The sequence below is a fragment of the Aquila chrysaetos genome, chromosome 18 (assembly GCF_900496995.4).
Source record: "Aquila chrysaetos chrysaetos chromosome 18, bAquChr1.4, whole genome shotgun sequence".
NCBI classification, from domain to species: Eukaryota; Metazoa; Chordata; class Aves; order Accipitriformes; family Accipitridae; genus Aquila; species Aquila chrysaetos.
Window position 1 is genome coordinate 26,271,385 of NC_044021.1, and position 19,981 is coordinate 26,291,365.

Sequence of the window (19,981 nt, forward strand, 5' to 3'; positions counted from 1 at the left end):
AATTACAGAAATCCCTGCTTGTGATTGATGTGGTTGAGAAGGCTCAGCAGCCAGACATTGAAACTGAGTGAAATTTTGGGCTGCTTTCTAATCTGCAATGGAAGATGTATGGTTGGCTTGGTCACAACAGGCAACTGATAGGGGTTAATTAAGCCATAGCTTTATTAGCTCATTTGGTAGTGATCTGGCAATAGAATATACAGTGCAGGTCATATATCTTTGACAGTTTACAATCAGACATGTAAACGAAGCATAGGGCCTTTTAGCTGCCCTCACTCCTACAGAAAGGCTACAGGAGCAAGACTGAGGTTCTTTCTTTTCCTGTACCAAAACCTGAGTGCTGCAACTATGTTGAATGCATTTCTACACCTCCTGTGGAACAGATACTTGCTTTGGTCATTGCTGGCTCTTAAAATGAAACCAGTTGAACCTCAGTGTATATTCAACAGGGTCCTGACATAGGAATGTAGAATAACTTCAATTGGAAGGGACCTGGGATGATCTCATTCAAACTTCTGCTAACAAGAGGGCTAACTTCAAAGCTAGATCAGGTTGCTCAGGGTCCAGTCCAGTAAAATTTGCTGTGAGGGTGGTGTGGGTGGCAGGGCAGTACAGCAGCGACAGCACTTTAAAAGCTAGGTGGTGGGTGCTCAGGGTGATGGTGATGTGGTCAGGATTGTATTGTCACAAAAAGGGACCCGTTAGGGAAAGAGCAAGGAAGCCAGAGTGCAGCCCACAGAGTGCAGCAAATGAAGCATAGCAGCAGGAGTGCAAAGAGGCTCAGAAATTCCACTCAAGAGTATGTGGGTCTGCTTGAAGACTGCACAATGGTGGTCTCGGCATGCTGCAGGACGTACCATCCAGCACATGGACATCCATTAAGATGCAGTAGTAGTCCACAGGACTCCCATTAGCACATCAGAGTCCTTGGCTCCAGAGGGAGGAGCCCTCTATCCAGGTCCTGCGCTGCAGAGTGCTCTTGCCTCTGCATGGAGGTCAGGGCAGTGGTGGCCTCTCTTGTGGGAGATGTGCTGTGGTCAAGGCCCTGAGGTTCCAGATTAAGGGGGAAGATAAACAGGAGACTGACATGGTATTTATGGAAAACCCAAGCTACACGAGGGGAGGAAGGAGTGACAGCTGGAGACCAAGTGAACAGAGACTATCAAGATGGAGAAGGCTGGAAGCTTGTGACTTCTGGCAACAAGAAGTCGCAGATCTGTTCCACCTACAGATCTCCAATTTCAGAACAGGTGTAGTACTCTGGGCACTGGTGAGGATCAACAAGACCCATCAGAGTCAGCTGAGCCTGAACTTAGTGTCCACACAAAAGGGAAAAAAATGAGTGATAGTGTCACTCCTCACTACCTGGTGCTATGGGGACAGGCAGGCTCTTTTAAGGATCCTAGGTAAAATGAGAACTGGCCACAGGTTTGTAGTTATAATTAGAGCTTTATTATTATAGAAAAATTTTAGTAATCAGCATAGCTTATCATTACACAGAATTTCTAGCAATTAGGATAGCTTTTTTATTACCTAAAACTGCAATTACCTGTACTTTTCAGTCACCTGGACCCTCTGCAGATCAGGTCAAATTCATAATAATCAGTGTGCAATAGAATAATCAGAATCTGGATTCTGACTTTAAAAAGTACATGAGTCACTCAAACCTCAGAAGAAGAACAACAGCGACGGAGGGGGTGTCATGCCCATGGTGAGGGTGTTCCCTCTTCCCTATTCTGTCACGGCACGAGCATCCCCTGTATCACACCAGGAAGCACAAAAGCCTTAGCAGTCTGTCTGCTGTTGGATCAGCTTCAGAAACCTTTTGGATAAGCTGATGTATTTACACCTCTCAGTTTGGGGGTTTGGTCTATACAATTTCCCTAAGTTTGTGGATTCTGAAGAGGCTGCCAGACAATCAGTATGCAAGAATTTTGGTGGCAGGAGACAGCAAGCTGCAGGTGATAATAGCTGCATAATGATCTTTATCTCTTCCTGTCCATTGTGTCCTGCCTACATGCTGCCTTTGCTGTGACCTAATGGTGCTGCTCCCAGCATACATCAGGCCTTAGCTTGAGCTGTGTGTTAGCCAAAATCTGTGCAAGAGTTGAGTGAACAGTCACAGGAGGCATCCCTGACCACCGAGGGATCATGGCTTTTGCCATCCAGACTATCTCATGTGCAGTTACACTTCCCTGTTCTGTAATGGGTGTCACCATACCCTGGGAACAGTGCTGGACCAGATGTCAGGAGCAGAGGGTACTAGTCACAGATAATTACAGGAGATTCCTCTTGTGGAAGATCAAGGCATGTCTCTTCTGACCCCACCTGATATCTCAGGAGTTTTGTTTGTTAGGTGTCAGCATCCAGGATTGTTGCAGAAGCACTGCCGAGATTTGTCCAGCCTTCGAACAAGGACCTCTTCCTCCTTTTCCTTGTGGGTATCAGCAGTATGGCTCCAGAGGTAACCTGGAGCATATCAAGAGAGACTACAGAAGTCTGGCGGTGAGAATGAAGGGCATGGAGTTCTGATCTTGCCTTCCCAATCCAGGACGGATCTATTTTACAACTGAATTGGAACAAATCTCATGAAAGACTGGTTGTGACGTTAAGTTGAAGAAGGATTCACCAACACTCCAGCTGAAAAATAACCCAACATGAGTCTGTACTATCTTCCCTATTCTGTTTCATCTTTGCCGCCAATAGGAATGTAAAACTCTTCCTCAGAGAAGTGTTGGCACATTGTTTTCAACTTTGTGGAAGGCCGTGTTAATGAGGCTGCTAGATCCCATGATTTGTCGTTGCTTGGAGTGTTGAAATGCTTGAGAGCTGGAGTCTGGGGCTAATATTACAGAAGAGGAAAAGAAAGGGTCACTTGTGAACGCTAAGTGTGCAACACCTGATCTGCCCCTTCAGGCTGGGCACTGCATGGTCTTAGCTTGATGGAGTTAGATCTGGGCCAGGCAGGTTTCAGCTCTTGATTTGCAGTTGTTCCTGGAAGTGATGTCACATACAAGGCACCTTCTTAATGTATTTTGGTCTAGCTCTAGCCGGACTACTAGTTGGTGGGAAGTTTTAGGTGCTACTTACAGAGTGAGGACTTGCAGTGTTAAAACACCCAAGTGGTGTTACTGGAAACCCCTCCTTTGAAAGTCATCACCCTGATTAATTAAAATGGTGTTACTTACTACTTCCTGGCTTTATTGAAGTGGAGTTGCTTATCACTTTCCCTTGCGTGTGTGTGTCTGCGTGCTAAACTGAAGAAACATGAATGAAACCCAAACTTTTCTTTGACGCTTGATCTCTGTTCCTGACTTTCTGTGGGTTTTTTTAGTGCATATTCATGTATTTGCATGAATTTAAAACAAAGACTTCATTTTGGTATAGAGTCCTGGTGTCGTCCCCCCAAAGGGCAAAACCTTCCCTTTTGAGAATTTTTTTTTCCCATTTCATATTCAGTTTTAGGTTCTCATTCTGTACAAGGGTTCTGGATGTTCCCAGCAAATAAATAATTTAAAAACCTTGCTAAGATTGCTAATGCTGGTGCTGAGCCTGAAGGCTCCCAGAACATTTTAATTACATAAACCACTGTCTATGGCAACCTTTTCTAGGAAGAAATGCTGTTAGATACTAAAGTTTTATGGTTGAAGGAGCAAATACAGAAAGCCATTCAGTTTCCATGAGGAACTGAGGCAGGGTGCTTACAGCGGAGGGACTGTAGCCGGGAAGACCATGGCTAAAATGTGTACCCTTCTGGTGAGGAGTGCTCTTAGCACCTTGCCTACTGCCCACCATGAGCATTTTTGGCAGTGCAGGCACTGCCAGCACACTGCTGCTTTTCTACACAGAAGTGCTGTTCCTGAGTTACTGGTTCTCTGGAAGAGCAGCGCTGTGTCCTGAAATAGCCAGCACCAATTTTTGCAGCTCTCCCATCAGAGTGTTTATATCTTTAATTGAGCACGTGAGTTGAGAAAAGACGATCACTTGAAAACACAAAAGGGGGGGGGCACAGGGAGGAGTAATGCTTGCAGTCTCCCGTCTTGTTAGGTGATGTTTGCCTGCAATGCTTTGTTTGATCCACTGGTTACGAAAAAGACACAGCACCTAAGGCAGGAAGGGAATGCTTCTGTACTATCTGGACATTCGTAATTCAGGCAAAAAAACCCCCAGAAAACCTCGCTGCAGTGTTTTGCATCAAGCCAGTAAGTTTCTTCTTAAGCTGTGGAACAGTTTTAAATCAAACCTGAATCTCTGTCAGTGATGGCAAGCAGTGGAAAATGTCTTCAGGCAAGTTCTTTCAGTGGAGACGGGAGTTCACTGTAAAAACCAGGGCCCTTCGTGTCTGCTTTGAACGTATGATGTTGCTGAAGTCCAGTAGCTTTTCTTGCTGTGTTTACTTCCCAGTAATTGGTTCTGGAGATCCTTTTTGGGAACGGTGCCATGTTCTGTGCACAGCCGCACAGCTAACGAGAGCTTGCCACAGGCTGTGCTAGCTGCAGAAATGGAAGCAACGCAGCTACAACTGCGTGGTGCTGCACTGAGCCGGTTGCCCAGCCTCTTGCATTGTGCCAGGTGAATGCTCCAGCCTTCTTGGCATTAGCTGGGTGATTTAAACTGTGCGCTTCGTAAAAAGGATGGTAATGAGTGCTGACGGAAGAGGAAGAACGTGACCTTAGCAGCGCGGAATTGTCTTCCTTCTTCCTTGCCTGCCTCAAGTTTGTTCTGGAAGGGAGTCCTGAAAGCGTGGGGAATCTTTTAGTCTTACACTGTTACCCTATTTTCATGACTGTGGCACAAGCTTCATAGGATGCTTCTAAGCCTTTGTCACCAAAGCTGAGAGAGAGGTCCTGCTGAGTGAATAAAATTCATGCTGACTTAACTGCGTTGATGCGGTTTCTCTGCTGCAAACAGGCCAAGGCCGTGCAAGTATGGCTTTCAGTGGATGTATTTTTCTTCAGCTAACTGCTATATTCTTCTGCGGTGGTGTTGATGGAATGTATGTTCTTGATTTCTGTGCTCTCATTTCCTTTTTACTGTAGTTCCTTTCTGTTTCCGAAGGATTGATACTACATTTCTGTAACTTATTCTAATTCTTGAAACTGATGGAATGGAATGTTCTGCTTGCTCTCTAAACTGCTCTTTGGTGCATCTGTTATCTTGAGGTCAAAGGCAAAACCTGTCTGAGTTTGCAGAGGTGTCGTTTGTAAGAATGGAGGAAGGAGGCATATGGCACTGTTGTTAAGGGTTTCAGGGTTTAAAAAGACTCTACAGCTTTCACTTCCTGTCTTTGGTATGGAGGGCTGTTTCAGACAGACAGAAGTTGGAGCATGGGTAATTTGTAATTTGGATGAGATGTTGGATTTTTTGTTTTGTTTTGTTTTTTACCCTGGGTGCAGTCAGATATTGGAACGAGTTACCCAGAGAGCCTGTGGAACCTCTGTCTTTGGACATGTTCAGGACTGGACTGGAGAAGTCTCTGTGCAAGCTCATTTGAGCCCTGCTGTGAGCAGGGGTTTGTGTTAGATAAGGACGTGTATGCAACGGTTCTTTCCAACCTAAATTGTTCAGTGACTTCATGATTTTAAGTTTTGATAATCTCCAGGGATAGAGAATCCACAGGCTCTCTAGGTAAGCCATTTCTGTGCTTGACCAGCCACAGTAGTGAAGAATTTTTTCCCATGTGTCTAGCTCAAATTTCCCATCTTCCAAATCATGTCCATTATATTTATTTATTTTTTAATATTTGCTTTTGCTGTGTACTTCAGAACTGGCTCTATTTCTAATATAACCCCTCTGTTGAGAACAGGAATAAGATTTGCCTCCCCTCTTTTTATTTTCTTTTGAGTCTGAATAAACACCCTTCTGTCATCTTCTCCTTGTATGCCACACGCTCCAAGCTCCTCGCTGTCTTAGCAGCACTTCTCTGTAAACACTGACACAAAGCAGGAAAAATACTGAATTGCTAACAAAAAATGCACGATCACTTTAAATTAGCAAATCTACTGGTCCAAATAAAATTTCTTTTTATTTCCCATAGCTGCTTGTGAGACTGTGGCCGGTTCTGATCTTCTCAGTGAGGTTTTGGTGTGAGAGGAGTTTCAGTTGAAAGAGGTGGGAGGCATACATATCTTTCCTGACTCATCTGAGATGTTTCCAATGAACTTGGAGGTTCTGTGACCACATCTTTGGTTGGAAACTGACAGTGAAGGAGCAACAGCCATTTTTAAAAGATTTTTTTAAGATTAGGGGGAGCACAATGGTCCAGCAAAATATCAGTAAAAATACAAGCTTGGTGAATGAACAGGTCTTTTGTCACTGATCTCTTCTTTTGATAGAGGCAAAGACACTGAAATTATAGCTGCTGTCTTGTGTTCATGGAAATAACTGAGTGAAGGGAAGAATGGTCAGTCTTGGAGAACAGAAGTCCTGATATTTTTTGAAAGTACCTTTGATTGATTCATTTGGTGTTCCAAAAAGAGTTTATACAGGGATTATATTTGATTCTGTTGTGCTAAGTAAAACTTTTCTCTTGGAGAGAAAGTTTTTTAAAAAAAATAAAACCAAAAATTTTAAGGTCATGTACATCTTCTGTAACAAGCAAACTTTGTGGTTAACAGTATGTGCAAATAAGAGAAGGAAAATGGAGGCTTCTGTGGGCTCAGAGAAAGGAAAGGGGAGGTTGGCTCCAAGTAATTTATTGTGTTTAGAAAAACATATCTCGAGAGATTACGTAACTTACTCTAGATAGTAAACTGTTCAAGCAGAATTGCTATATGACAGGACAACATCGTTTGAATGTGATTCATTGTGAAAAAGAAGAGTGTTGACTTGCGAAGATGGAAATTGTCCTCATCCAGCCCTTTGTGCTGTTCACTATATTTCTTCCTACATTTTTCTTCACTGATGAGGGATGGTCAGCTCCTCCCACCCCCCCCTTTTTTTTTATTTGCCTCCCAATGCCCATGTGCAATTAGTAATGAACGGCTGAGTTGCACAGAAGAATGTGCTCCCAGCTACCCTTTTAATTGTTTTTGCCCTTTGCTCAATTGCCAGTTTAGTCTCCATAGTTGGTTTTGTTGTTCATTTGTCTTTCATACTGCACACACACAAGTCTTAGTATGTCTGTTACAATTATGTTACTGTAACAAAATTCTTATTTTATATTTATTGTAATTAGGGTATTGAGCAAATTTCATACTGATCATGCCACCCCTTTGAAGCAGAGGAGTAGAAGCTGTAGTCCTTCTTTTTCCAAATAATGATTAAACTTACCATTACGAATTCTCAGAATAGCAGTCTGTCCTGAGAATGAATTTGGTAAAGGAAAAGGCAGTCAGCTAGAGTTTCTGAGACTTCTCTCTGCATGTGAGAATGCAGAGTGTATACACATTTAGAGAAAACCTATTTGATGAAATACAAGGAAAGTAAATATGTGTTAAGTTTAATTAACTTTATACTGAATATTGCCCCTGGCTTGCATTTGGAATATTTCCACGTTTATGGTACAAAGAGCTTTTGTCACTGGTAGCATCCTTTGGCTTTTAGCAATAGTGTTATTTAAGTAAACATAGAGCAAAGTTTAGTCCTTTGATTATATGGTAAACTTTCTTGCATCTTCTATAGCAGCTGCTTCTGATGTTAGGGACGATGAAAGATACTTTGGCAAGTATCGTGCCCTAGCTTTTTCCTTGCTGGCTTACATCGGGAGAGTCACGGATGAGATCTTCATTTTCTTAGTAAGTTCGTTAAGAACACACAAGAAGTGTGCTAACAGTTAATGCCTTTAGTAAGAAGCATCATATGTTCTTTTGGAGGGAGAATGATCTAGTAATAACTTAAACAAGCATAAGAAACATAAGAAACATCCCTACATGTATTCTGTCCTACGGTCAGCCTTTATTCGTATGCTCCTGCAGCTATTATGACCTGCGGAGGTTTTAAACTGAAAATGAAATGGGGAGCCTGTGTATTTGTATGAGTTAGGTGAGGCACATGTACTGCCCACTGCTATAGATGCTTCATGGTTCAGAATGGTGGTTGGTGGAAGACTTTGTTCAGTCAAGCAGTATGACAGTTTGTCTTCAAGTAGTGGCTGGGTTCTTACTCGTGAACACTGCATAACAGGAGACACTACACCATATTAAAGCTTATTCCTACTGGTTTGTGTCAGAATTTTTGTTCAAGGTACAAGGCCCCATGTTTCCCTTCACGTACCAAACAAAACAGTGGTTCACAAGTAAGACTTAAAATAGCACAGGCTTCCTAGTGCCTGTGCCCAGGGTGAAGCTAACAGGTTATGCACTCTTACAGAAGTATGTGTCTTTGTTTTCTCTGAGTTGTCAGAGTAGTTTCCAGTGGCCAGACAATCCTTTGGTTCTGTTGTGTGACTGTGTGTACAACCTGTTTGATTTACTAATACCCTGAGGAGCAGAAAGAATAAATTTGCAGCTGGGCACTGGGCTGGAAATTTTTACTTTGCTGCTTTTAATGTCTCAGCTTATACATTTTTATTGCATTTTCATCTTATCTAGCTCTTATCTAGCTAACACAATTACTGATCACAGGGTGTATATTTTTTTAATTAGCTCTACTGTGAATACAGGTTTCCTGGTTACAAGGTGCTAGCAGGCCAAGGCGGACAAGAAAACTGCATGTATTAAGAAGCATTACTTCTTCCTAAGCATTGTCTTCATTTCTGTTTTTTGATAGAGAAAAATAACCACTTCTGCAAATAGTACTCTGAGACTGCAAGGCAAAAGTCCCTAAAGGTCGTTCAGCAATACCATTTTGAGAAATTCATGCTCCAGTGGTCATTTTCTTTGAGATAGTGACAGAACTCCCACCTCCACACCACCTTTCTTTCCCCTCAGGGCCTTATGTGAAAGTAACGCTGCAGAGCAGTGCAGTGTTGTATGTGTCGTGTGTTTGGAGGGAGAAAAAAAAAGAAGTTTACAACCTGAGATTTTCATTAAGTAGTTATGTATGTGGACAAATTCCCTCAAAACAGCTTTTATTTAAATGGTGTGGAGGACATGTGGCTTCCATGGTGTACAAGTTACAGCATTCATTCCCAGTCTAACTGAATCCGAGTATCCTGTTCCTCTTTGTACAGATTCAAGCATCTTTTCCAAGTCTCTGATCTTTTAAAGTTCAGCATTAAAAGATATTTGACGGATGTCATCCTCTGGAGGAGCTATGTGTTACTTTGAAAGCCTGTTTGTTAGGTCTCATTAATGAGCATTTATTTGGGCTGAGGATGGGTAGAGGGGGAATGAGGCTTTTGATGAGAGGTAAGTTTCCCAGAGCATTTACTTCACTACGGTGAAGCCCATGTCACTTCTGTCTCTAAAATGCACCCTAACAGGGTGGTGCACATAAGAAAGATACCCAAACTCTAGCCATCTTCGTCCATCTTAGCTCCATTTCCACTACTACGCAAAAATCTTTTGTGTTTTCCCTTCCCCTTTAGTGCCCTTTCTCTTCTGATTTTAAAATGTAAATTTAAGGATCAAAGAGACTGCTCCCAGCCCAAGCACACAGGTTAGCATGCTCCTATATTGTTCTGTGAAATATCTTTTTCTTTCTGTTTGTGTAGTCAAATTTTCTTTGTCTCAATTACAGCAAAACTTTGTTTTTTAAGTGGCCTGATATAACTCAGTGGAAGCAATGTAGAGGAAAGTCTTTGCTCAATGCCATTTCATAGACTGCGGATTTACTAATATTGAAAACAACTTTCAGTCCTTCTAATTTGTTACTTCTCTCATGAATCCTAGAGTTTAGAATAAATTTGTCTCTTGAAGCAATGAATTCTAGCTGTATTGGTTTGCTTTTTCTGTATTGGTGGAGCCAGGCTTTTATACTTGGATGTTGATGTAATGAATTTTGAACATGTGGACATGTTCCCTATGACTTCTCCATATCTTTGGTGCTTAGAACTTGATTGTTAATCAGAAGTATCATACTGAAAGTCTCTTCCAAAGTTTTTGACATAACTTGCACTATTTTGTTCTTGGCTATATGATTATTGTCATTGTATGTAATGGCAAGAAACAAACTTTTTTTGTATCCTTTTGCTGGAAGTGAGTATTTACATAGTCTCCATCATTAGCAAAGATTTAAATGTCGGTAGCATGTAAAAATATCTGTATTAAGAATAACTGATTTCTGATGTGGGTTTTTTGTTTCTTTTCTTTCTCCCAATAGAAAGCCATTTCATCTCCAACTGTATCACGCCTTACAGATACATCAAAATTCACCGGCTCTCACAAAGAGAGATTTGATCCCAGTGGGAAAGGAAAAGGCAAAGCTGGCCGAGAAGATCTGGTGGATGCTTCAGGATATGTATCTGGCTATAAGCATGCAGGCACATATGATCATAAAGTACAAGGAAGCAAGTAAGGCTGAGGGTTTACATCTCAGAGGGAGAAAGAGGGGGGGAAAGAGAATATATTTGTAAGAATGATGTAGATGAATCCCACATGTTTTGGTTATTGTGAATGCTAAGACTATGTTGTCAAGAAGTTGTTTTCAGGAACTGGAACTGATTTCAACATCTGCTGAGCTACTTGCAGCACAACGCCACTTCATTACATTCCTCATGCGTATATTGGCAAAAATAAACATATCGGTACAAAAAATACATAGTTTTGTTGAGCTTTAGACAAAAAAAAAAGTCAAGCAGTTATACCACACTTTGTCAATTCAAGGAAAAGATCTCAAACATTCCTAAATGTCCAGTTGCCCTGATGATGTCGAAGAGAACCTCTTGAAAAGAGGGTCTTTCATAGCAGTCTTTCTGAATAATATCCCATTATTTATGCAGTTTGATTTGACTACTGTTTTGGGGTTTTTTTAAAATGTCTTATATGGGATCTGGCACTTTCCTTAAAACATTCAACAATATACTATTGGGGAGTAAGTGGTTGAAATATACAAGGTGCTAGCCTGTGAATGTCATACACCACTCATGAAAAACTGAAAAAAAAAAAAGCTATTTCTGGGACAATATAGGTTCTAAAGTATTTTATGTCAACAGAAAGAGATGGAAAATACCAGCCCTTACTTTCCTCCTGTCTATACTTTGTGCTTGTTACTGCGTGTACTGTAGCATGGTTCTGACTGGCTGGATTTGGATGGAGCTGTTGTACTAACCTGAGAGGTGAGGAACATTATTAAGAAAGTCTATTAAAGCTTTTTGCAGTCTGTTTTCAAGTTTGCACTGCCTCACATTTGAAATGAAGGGGGCATTAAGCTAATAATGCTTTAAAATATTGATTATGACTAAACACTGCCAATCAGATTGCTATTAAGTGAATGTTATTATGCACGTACATTGGCACATACTCCCTTCAAGCTATAACATATGTAAGGAAAGTTTATGGCCCCTTGGAATAAGGACATTTACAATTAATATCCATGTAATTAAGTGCAATTTGCCCACAAAAATACACTATTATAACTGGGCTACGTTTTATGTTAGATTTCTTTGAAGCCAAGGGATTTGCTTCTCTCTTCACGTTTGCTGCCTAACTTGGGAGTAATAGTATTGATGGGAATGGCTTTCCACTGCTATGGAAGGAGCACCAATCCCACAGGCTTAAGGTACAGGCAGCTGAGTGTGGCCTGCCTGGGGCCCAGAATGCCAAAACAGCTCAATAGGAATAAAAATAACTCATTTTTGTATATTGGTGAAAAAGGAGAGAAAAGGCTGGTCCAATTTTCCGCAAGAGCTGAACAAGTACCCTGATGTATTACTCTGCTTCTCTAAAATCGTCAAAGATAAGATTTTCGGTATTCAAACCCAGCTACTAGCAGTTCTGCCTTGCTTTCTTTCAAAAAGTGGTCATGCATTGATTTTCATGCTCGACTCTGAATAAAGGTTAATAAATTTATTGCTCTCCTCCCACCCGTATCAGCATCCCACTCACAGTACATCAGATTTAGTGAACAGTGTGTGCTGTCATGTGCCATGCAGGTCAGCAGTCTGTATTTGGCTGATGTCCGGAAACAAAGCACTGGTTTTCAGCCCTTAAACTGTTCGTATTTTGTTTTTCTGACATTGAATGGTAGCCTTTCTTGTAACTTTGCCTCCAATGACCTTTTGAGCCTGTACATCAGCCTGAAACCAAAACAACAATAGTAAACAAAGGCAAGGACTTCCTTGTGGACTTGGAGATTTTTTTGTTTGTTTATAATTTATTTTGGGTTTTGTTTTGGAGAGGGAGGGAAGTTTGCCAAAACTCGGCACTTGTTCTCATAAAGATTTAAATGGCTTTTCCCATGGTTGGCTCTAGTTACCTGGGAAGATTTTTGATGTATGTAAGGATGCTCAGGATGAGAAGCATCCAGTTTCGTGAAGCTTTTCCAAGGGTTACCCATTGTTCTTGAAGAAAAATTTCCATGGAATGAAGGATTATCCACTCCTGTGTTGCACTGGTGACCTGTCACACTCTGAGGCAGAAAATAGCATACTGTGATACCAACAATGGCTAAATTATTCCAGCATGGTAGTGAACTGTCTAGATGTAGAGGACTTTCTTCTACGTCACTGGTGCCTGTGCACCTGAAGAAGGCTCAGGGATAGTCCTGGTTTTTGTGAGAAAAAAGGCTAAGCCTCTAACCCCTGATAAATCCTTCAGCTAAGTTACAGGCAAAACCAGTGTCCCGGTTCTTCCCATTGACTTTAAGACTTGACTCATAACTCACTGGTAACTGAAAAGATCTGGACCCAGCCCGAATGAAGGGTGAAGCCCAGTCTACTGCAGCACACTGTTGATCTGGCTGTTTGTTGCTAGCTAGCTGCCTTGTCTGGCACATCGGGTGATATTTAACCTGAGGTGCACAAGTGACAGGCTTTCTCAGGTACCCACACACCGAGTGTCAGTAATGCCAGACTCTTGCTACGTAGGAGGAGTGATTGGTTAGGAAGGTTTTAAGGTATAATTGGGTTTTAAGTTGCTAGCTCACAGTGTGAGAGAGACCAGCACGCTCAGAAGATAGAAGGCATGCAAAGGAATTGAGAATGCAGACAGATCCAGGCTGACACCGAATAGAAATTGAGCTACTTTGTTTGCTTAGAAGAGGCCCATGGAACTAGCTGGGGTTCTGCCACAGTTTACTTTCATTACTTGTACATTATAAAATCCCTGGCACGAACCAAAGCACTTTGTATGGACCTGATGCAACATTCTTCGAAATACTTTCAGTGGTGTAGTAAGCTTTGGATCAGGACCTGAGAAGATGCTTCAGATAGCAGTCTTTTGAGGAACACACTGCTTTGTTTCTTCTTCATTTCTACAGTTGGATAGTTTTAAAACTCAATCAAACAGATGAATGAAAAGAAGTCATTCTGATATGACAGTGACAAAGGGAAGTTGCGGCTGGAAAGATAGCACTTTGGAAAGATTTTTCTCTTTTACTGCACTTGATGTGGAAGATAAGGACTATGAATAGAAGCACCATATGCAGCTGTGTATTAGGGGTTCAGCCACCAACTTAAGCTCTTACTTTTCCACTAATATCTGTAGGAAATTAAAAGCCTAAATACTAGCTTGAATGTTAGCTGTAAGTTCCAGGCCTGCTTGGGAATGAGGCAAAGTACACTTTCTTGTTCATCTGCCATTCCCTCAACTCTCAGGCCCACAAGTACAGCTGGCACCTCAGAGATGAGGGGAAGGGATAGTGCAGGAGGTGACCCATTTTCAACCCTTGGAGTGTTGTAGGGCATATGCTTTTCCTGTGCACCATACTCCAGACTGTAAAAAAAATGTCATGTCTGAAGTGAGGACATGGGTACCTAATAAGGTTTACACTCATCTCCTTTTTTTGGGCATCTCAACTCATTCCATCTAGATTTCCAGTCTGATTTTCAGCATCTTATACTATGCAGCGCTCTTCTATACGACATCTTCTGTAAACCCCTGTTGTTCCTAACTATCTTTGCTTTTGTTAGCACTGAACATGCTACCAAAAGAAATGTGACCAGAAAGTTCAGGTAACTTTTAGCAATAACTGCCTTAAAGAACAAACTCACATTACACTGTTAATTTAAAATCAAAATCTTAAATGGTATGGCAGTACACAGTCTTACCTGTATCGTCACTGAGGCTTAACCTGGCCATCAAAGCCTTTGCAAGATTGAGGACAAGAAATAAAAATCCTCACTGAGGCAAAAGACTAGTCCTTACAAATCATTTTCTAAAAGTAACCTAGTTTTTAAATAAAATATACAGAAGTCAAATGGGTTCTCTTATTGTCTCTAATTTCCTCTAGCACTCCATGTGCTTTAGTTACTTGTTGAGAGTTTTGCAACAATCTTATCAATATGGAAATATCAGAAACAAAAATTATTGTCCTACTTTTTGTGGCTATGAAAGCTATCACCATAGTGTTACTGAGAAGCAGACATTAAAAAACATACATTGTTTCAACAATCCTGTATGAACAGTTGTCATTAATTGTAATCAAATATTTGGAATACCAAAGGAAATGTTGAACATTGGACAGCAGCCAAGATCTAGCCACTTTTTTTTTTTTTTTTTTTTTTTTTTTTAAACCTACAATATTTCTTAACTCTTTTTCACTTTAGGGAAGGGAAAGGGAGATTTCAAAACTACTCACGTCACAACTTGTGTAGAGATTGTCCTTCAAAGATATTTTGGATTGAAGTATGGTATTTTCCATGTATTTTATTGACCTTAACCAAAACTAAAAATTCCTCTGACAAGTTTTTGGCATTGTAGAAAGCTTTGTTCATGAATTAACATTTCAGTCGCCCATGTTTTCCCTCTATTGGCTCAATTAATATTTTTTTATGGTAGCTTGAATTAGCGAGAACTAAAAGGCAAATGACTGCTATGGGTTTGGCTTGCAAGTGATAGGTATCCCAGCCATCTGTAACCATCTGTAGAGAAAATCCTTGTGTATCTTTCTCCAAACCCAAAACTTTAAAGTTGTAATTGATAGGTTTTTTCCTTAAGGCTTGTCGTAGTTATAAAATAAATTTTAATTCTTTGTGCCTGCATGTATGATATTCAAAACATAACCCTGCCTTTCAGTGATGCATGTATTCTGGGGGCATGTACGTGTCATCCATGAATAAGAATTCTGTTTGCACTGGCCAAGAAACAAACCTTTTACCTTTATGATAGAGCAAATGTAATGTGTTGCACTATTACATGTCCTCTTAACTGACTGTTAGCCTTGCGTGCGTGCCAAAATAACTACACCTTTGTGTACATTGTTTGTAGTGTGAATATTATGTTCTTGGCTCGTCTGTTAGTTGGTAATAAGTAATGTAATACACAAGACTTATACGGGTTTTTGTGTGCGTACACATGCTCTTTGGATGCAGCTAAGTAATTAAACTATATAGATGTTGATCCAAACCTTAAATCTTACTAGGGCCAAACTCTCGTCCTGCAGCCAATGCTGTTCAGCTTGGCCGGTTGGTGACACTGCCATTCTTCCTCCATAGCATGAAGCTAAAGATCTAAGGAGGCTTTTATGTTTTTACATGTCTACCCTGTTCCTATTTCTGGGGGAAATCACTCTTCAGTGATTCTAACATAGGCTTGGTGTGACAAGAAGAGTTTCTCAGTAGTGAGGAAGTAGGAGAGAGAGAGAGAGTCAGGGCAGAAGCAAGATTTGCTCTGAGTGCTCTCAAGAGACCAGTTAAAATTATGCCCTGCGTGGGCCCTATATTTTCCTTTGCCCCAACTTTGTGAAGCAAGTTGACACTCACTGTGTATACACGCAGTTGTTCATCATCAGTTAGTTAAGTACAAAGTCACGGTATATTGAGGTGGGAACAGGAGACAGGACCATCGTACAATGCCTATGGACTTGAGTCTTGCATAGACCTTTATAAAATTAAATACCTGAAGCATAATGACAGATCTCACACTTGTGTGAAATTCTCACAGTCTGGAGTGCCTCAACTTGATACATGTGTACCTTTGGAGTGTTTGCCTATAAAATAGCATTTAGACATTCAGTTACTCATTTTGTGCACCCAAGTGCCCATTTGGCTTACCTAATATAAGCTGGACGTGATGGACTGGGCTTTTCTTTTTAAGTCTTCAGAATCCTCCTACTAGTGAGAGACCTTTAGTTGCATTCACGCTTGCTCATTAAACTCAAAAGCAATGCTTTGAAAGATGTCCCAGCTAAGAATGGTGCTTCAGGAAGCTAAAGAATATCGCAGATAGAACCTCCACGTCTTAATTGTCCAAGTAATTTGTTTTTGCAGGGAGAAATCACTGTAATATATTTGGTATTTTTTCATGTTTTTCAGTATATTACCTTGGCTATATTGCTTCAAAATCCATATGGAGAAGGTGGATTTCAAAACAAGTTTATGATATAACTCTTTACTTTGTTGTCAAGAACATTTGAATTGGCTTGTTTCATTCAAACTGATTGATCATCCACTCTAGGTAGACTTTGGCAAGAGCAAGCCTGATAATAAATAAAAGGGAAAAAAACCCAGCTGATTTGCTGGGTATTTTTGACAGACATTTGCAGTACTGGTAGTCTGTAATGGTTTGGGTTTTTTTAAAATAAATTCTCTTTTGTAATCATGCACATGTGCATGCACACATGCACTACGCTGGGGCATATATATATATGAGTGCCAAGATAACAGAAGAGGCTTTTTTTTTTTTTTTTAAATACCTTACATTTGGAAATTTACATTGAAATGCCCAACTGACTAACCTGATTTGGAAAAATGTTAAGCACCTCCCATATTCCATTGCAGGTAAACAGCCAATGAATTAATTTTCAAATATAGTTATACAGCATCTCTTTTTGTAAAGCTTATGACACTGTACGAAGTAAGTTTTGTTTAAGCATTTGTAAAGGTCTTAAAGATAACACTCATGATAATTTGCCCTTACCTTCAATTATCTTTATTCAAGATTTTTCTATTACTTGGCACATTTTCCAGAACAAATCACAAACATGAATAAACTTACATTCAAGTTAATTAAAAATGTCGCCCTAAAAGTACACTCGTACTTCATCCATCTTTACATTTTGATCAGAAGCTATATTATGGATGATCAACAAAATAACAAAAAAGATGGCAATCTGTATCCCCACAATGGTGAATTATTTTAAGCTCCAGTTTACATCAGATGAGTTTCTGTATGCTTGTGTTTGCTCAAATGCTATTTTTAAACAAAGTCATTAAATAATGTGAAATAATGCAGCCTGGGCTCTGTTAAGTAGTGTTATATTAATGCAACTGAAATGCTGTATGTCTGTAATATTCATGCTAAATACATACTAGCTCTTTGCAAAGGCTTTGTGTAAGGTCAGTTAACCGACAAACTCTGATGTCCTGCGTAAAATCCTGTTGGCAAACTACTTTTCAAAGCGCTGTAGTATATGAAATGGCAAGGTCATAGACAAAAACAAGTTACAGGATGCAACAAAAGTGTGTTTGTGTTTATCTTTGTGCTGGGTTCAGAATATATCAGCTTTGGTGAACTATTGCAGCAGGGAAAATGTTTTGTATAATGCTTAAAATACAAAGTAATTTGTCTTTATATTCTGTAAAGCAGAGAAATGGTCAATGTTGCATAAGTATATTGAAGTTTATTCTTAGCAAGGTTTTATGTTTCACAGATTTAAATATTATGGGAGAAATATATATTTATACAGAAGTATAATTTTTGAATGGTTGAGGTTGGTTTTCTTCAGTCATGAACCATTTATTTATCCCCTTTGCTAGCTTGTTTATCTGTCCATGCTGTTCCAACATCCATTTCTAATTTGGTTTAGATGTTTTGATTCTTTATTTGCACAAATCTGGATGTGCATGCTGTCAGGACCTGATCATAACATGTAGAGGCAAAATGATTTTTGTCTGTGATTACCTAGAGCACTAATAAAAATTTAATCATTAAATAGTTGTGATATGGAGATAGGTCTTGACATAGTCTTCCTTGGAGCACTGTACAGCATGATAGAAACCTTCAGTGAATCTTACTGTTTCTCATTCTTATTTTCATTTGTCTTTCATCTTGGTCCAGAAAACCAGGAAGCTGCTGTGTGCTAACAATTACCTGCAATATTTGTAATTGCAGGCATTGCAAACATTAACATTCAGCTGTACTAGCCTACTGTGTTCACTGTGAAATTTTCAACACGGTAAAAATTTTACATGATCATTTAACCTTACAAGTTTACTTTTTTTTCTCACTAATTTAACACTGAACCTTTTTTTTCATTATCGCGAATGAACTTGAGCATAGCATTTCTTAATGTTAATTATAATAGGTAAACTTATCCTAAGCAAAGATTTTTAACCACTTGATGAAGGGGGCCAGGCACCATCCAGTGCGAAGCACACTGGGCAAAATCTTATCCCCACTGCAGTCAGTGCCAAAATTCTAACTGGTGTTAGCAAAAACGGAATCACCATTACCAAGGGGTTAATATGCTTAGTAACCGTGACAAGAGGTTATGGGGGAGCACAACAGTGATTCTCTATTTCCATATCTTTGTTTCTGTTAATTTAAAACTACTACTATTCAATCTTTAAAATAAGTAAAAGAAACTTGAAGGGGGGATCATATACTACTAGTTTGTACTAGGTTTTTTCAGGAAAAGGAAACAAATTTATATATATATATATATGCAATATATTTTTACACTGTTTATTAATGCTAGAAAGTATTAAATGTATCACTTTATCAGTGTGAATGTTAAAGTAATGACAATGTTATGGATGTTTTAAACCTTTTAAAGTTGTCTTGTTAAATTCTAAACCCACATTAACAATGGAAAAGCTACTTGTCTACAACATTATTGTTGATGTTTTAAGGAAAAAGTTCAAGTACAGCAGTTGTTTGATTAGCACTGTAAAAGCTTGGCTTGAAAAATTGTAGTGAAATCCATATTGTAAACACCATTTTTTAAAGCATAGCTTCATAAAGTATGTTACTGCTGTTGACTGACTGTATAAAATTGTATCTTTAGTTGGTAAAGTGATCAATAAATGTGTTACTACATCAATTCCTGGATTTCTTGAAGTAAATGGTATTTGCTGATAAACTTTGTTACCAGCAGCTATTTTGCAGATTAGGTGTTAAGCAAATTGCTAATGAATGTATAAGTTACATCAAAATACTCTCTGAACAACCAGCGCTCTGGTGCTGTGCAAAATATATTTCTTCTTTACTATTTATTTTCCTAGTTTTAATAATGAGTAAAGCTGACGGTTAACATTTGAGAACTCTAGTATGATCCTTGAATAGCCATGATGATAGTGACCCACCAAATGAGATGTCAGGGATGAAACAATTTCTTCTTAACTAGCTACTTAACGTAGATTGGTCCTCAGTCTCAAAAGCCTGAGTTACTTCTCTCACCTTCTCTGAGTGGTCTTGAAAATATTTTACCTGCAAGGAAAACCATGTGCTACACGGAACATTGTTTTAAGGACATTACATTCAAGCAAATATGGACCTTTTATTCATAAATAAAAATATTTATTCAGCTTCCTGGTAGCAATAATACCATGATCTTTCAAGAAACAGAAGATTGAAGTTATTTAAACTCAGAACATCGTAATAACGTAATGAATAATGTGACATTAACCCAGGCACACTGCTGCTCTAGAAATGTAGAGGTACTGGATTAGCAACTACAAGGAAACATAACTAAACAGCTTACAGCTACACTGGCTCTTCTCCCATCGTTCTTGAACTGGAAGTGGTGTTCTCTGTGCTTACGCACTAGACAACTTCTTTAGAAATGCCTTTTAAGTGAAATCTGACGCAGTTGTGTCCTGAGAGAGCTTTTCTTCCTGCATAGAGACCATATGCTGTCTGTAGTATGACTGCCAGATAAAGCTCCTTTTATCTCTGAGCATGTATAGTTACTGAAACTGTAAAAAACCTAATGAAGCAGAACCTTTAGGGATTACTAAAGGAAAAATAAGGATATTTTTTTTCCATTCAAAAAGCCCTTT

At 39.6% G+C, this 19,981-nt stretch overlaps 1 protein-coding gene across 2 annotated transcripts in view; it reads left to right on the forward strand.

Annotated features, from left to right (window-relative positions):
• LOC115352956 (tubulin polymerization promoting protein) overlaps window positions 1-19,023 on the forward strand; it is a 69,892-nt gene extending 50,869 nt beyond the window's left edge. For both annotated transcript variants that reach the window (XM_030041786.1, XM_030041785.2), the window contains exon 4: window positions 10,204-19,023. In XM_030041786.1, the coding sequence (XP_029897646.1) occupies window positions 10,204-10,398 (195 nt within the window). In that variant the 3' untranslated portion in view covers window positions 10,399-19,023. The remainder of the gene's footprint in view (window positions 1-10,203) is intronic.
• The last annotated feature ends 958 nt before the right edge of the window (window positions 19,024-19,981 follow it).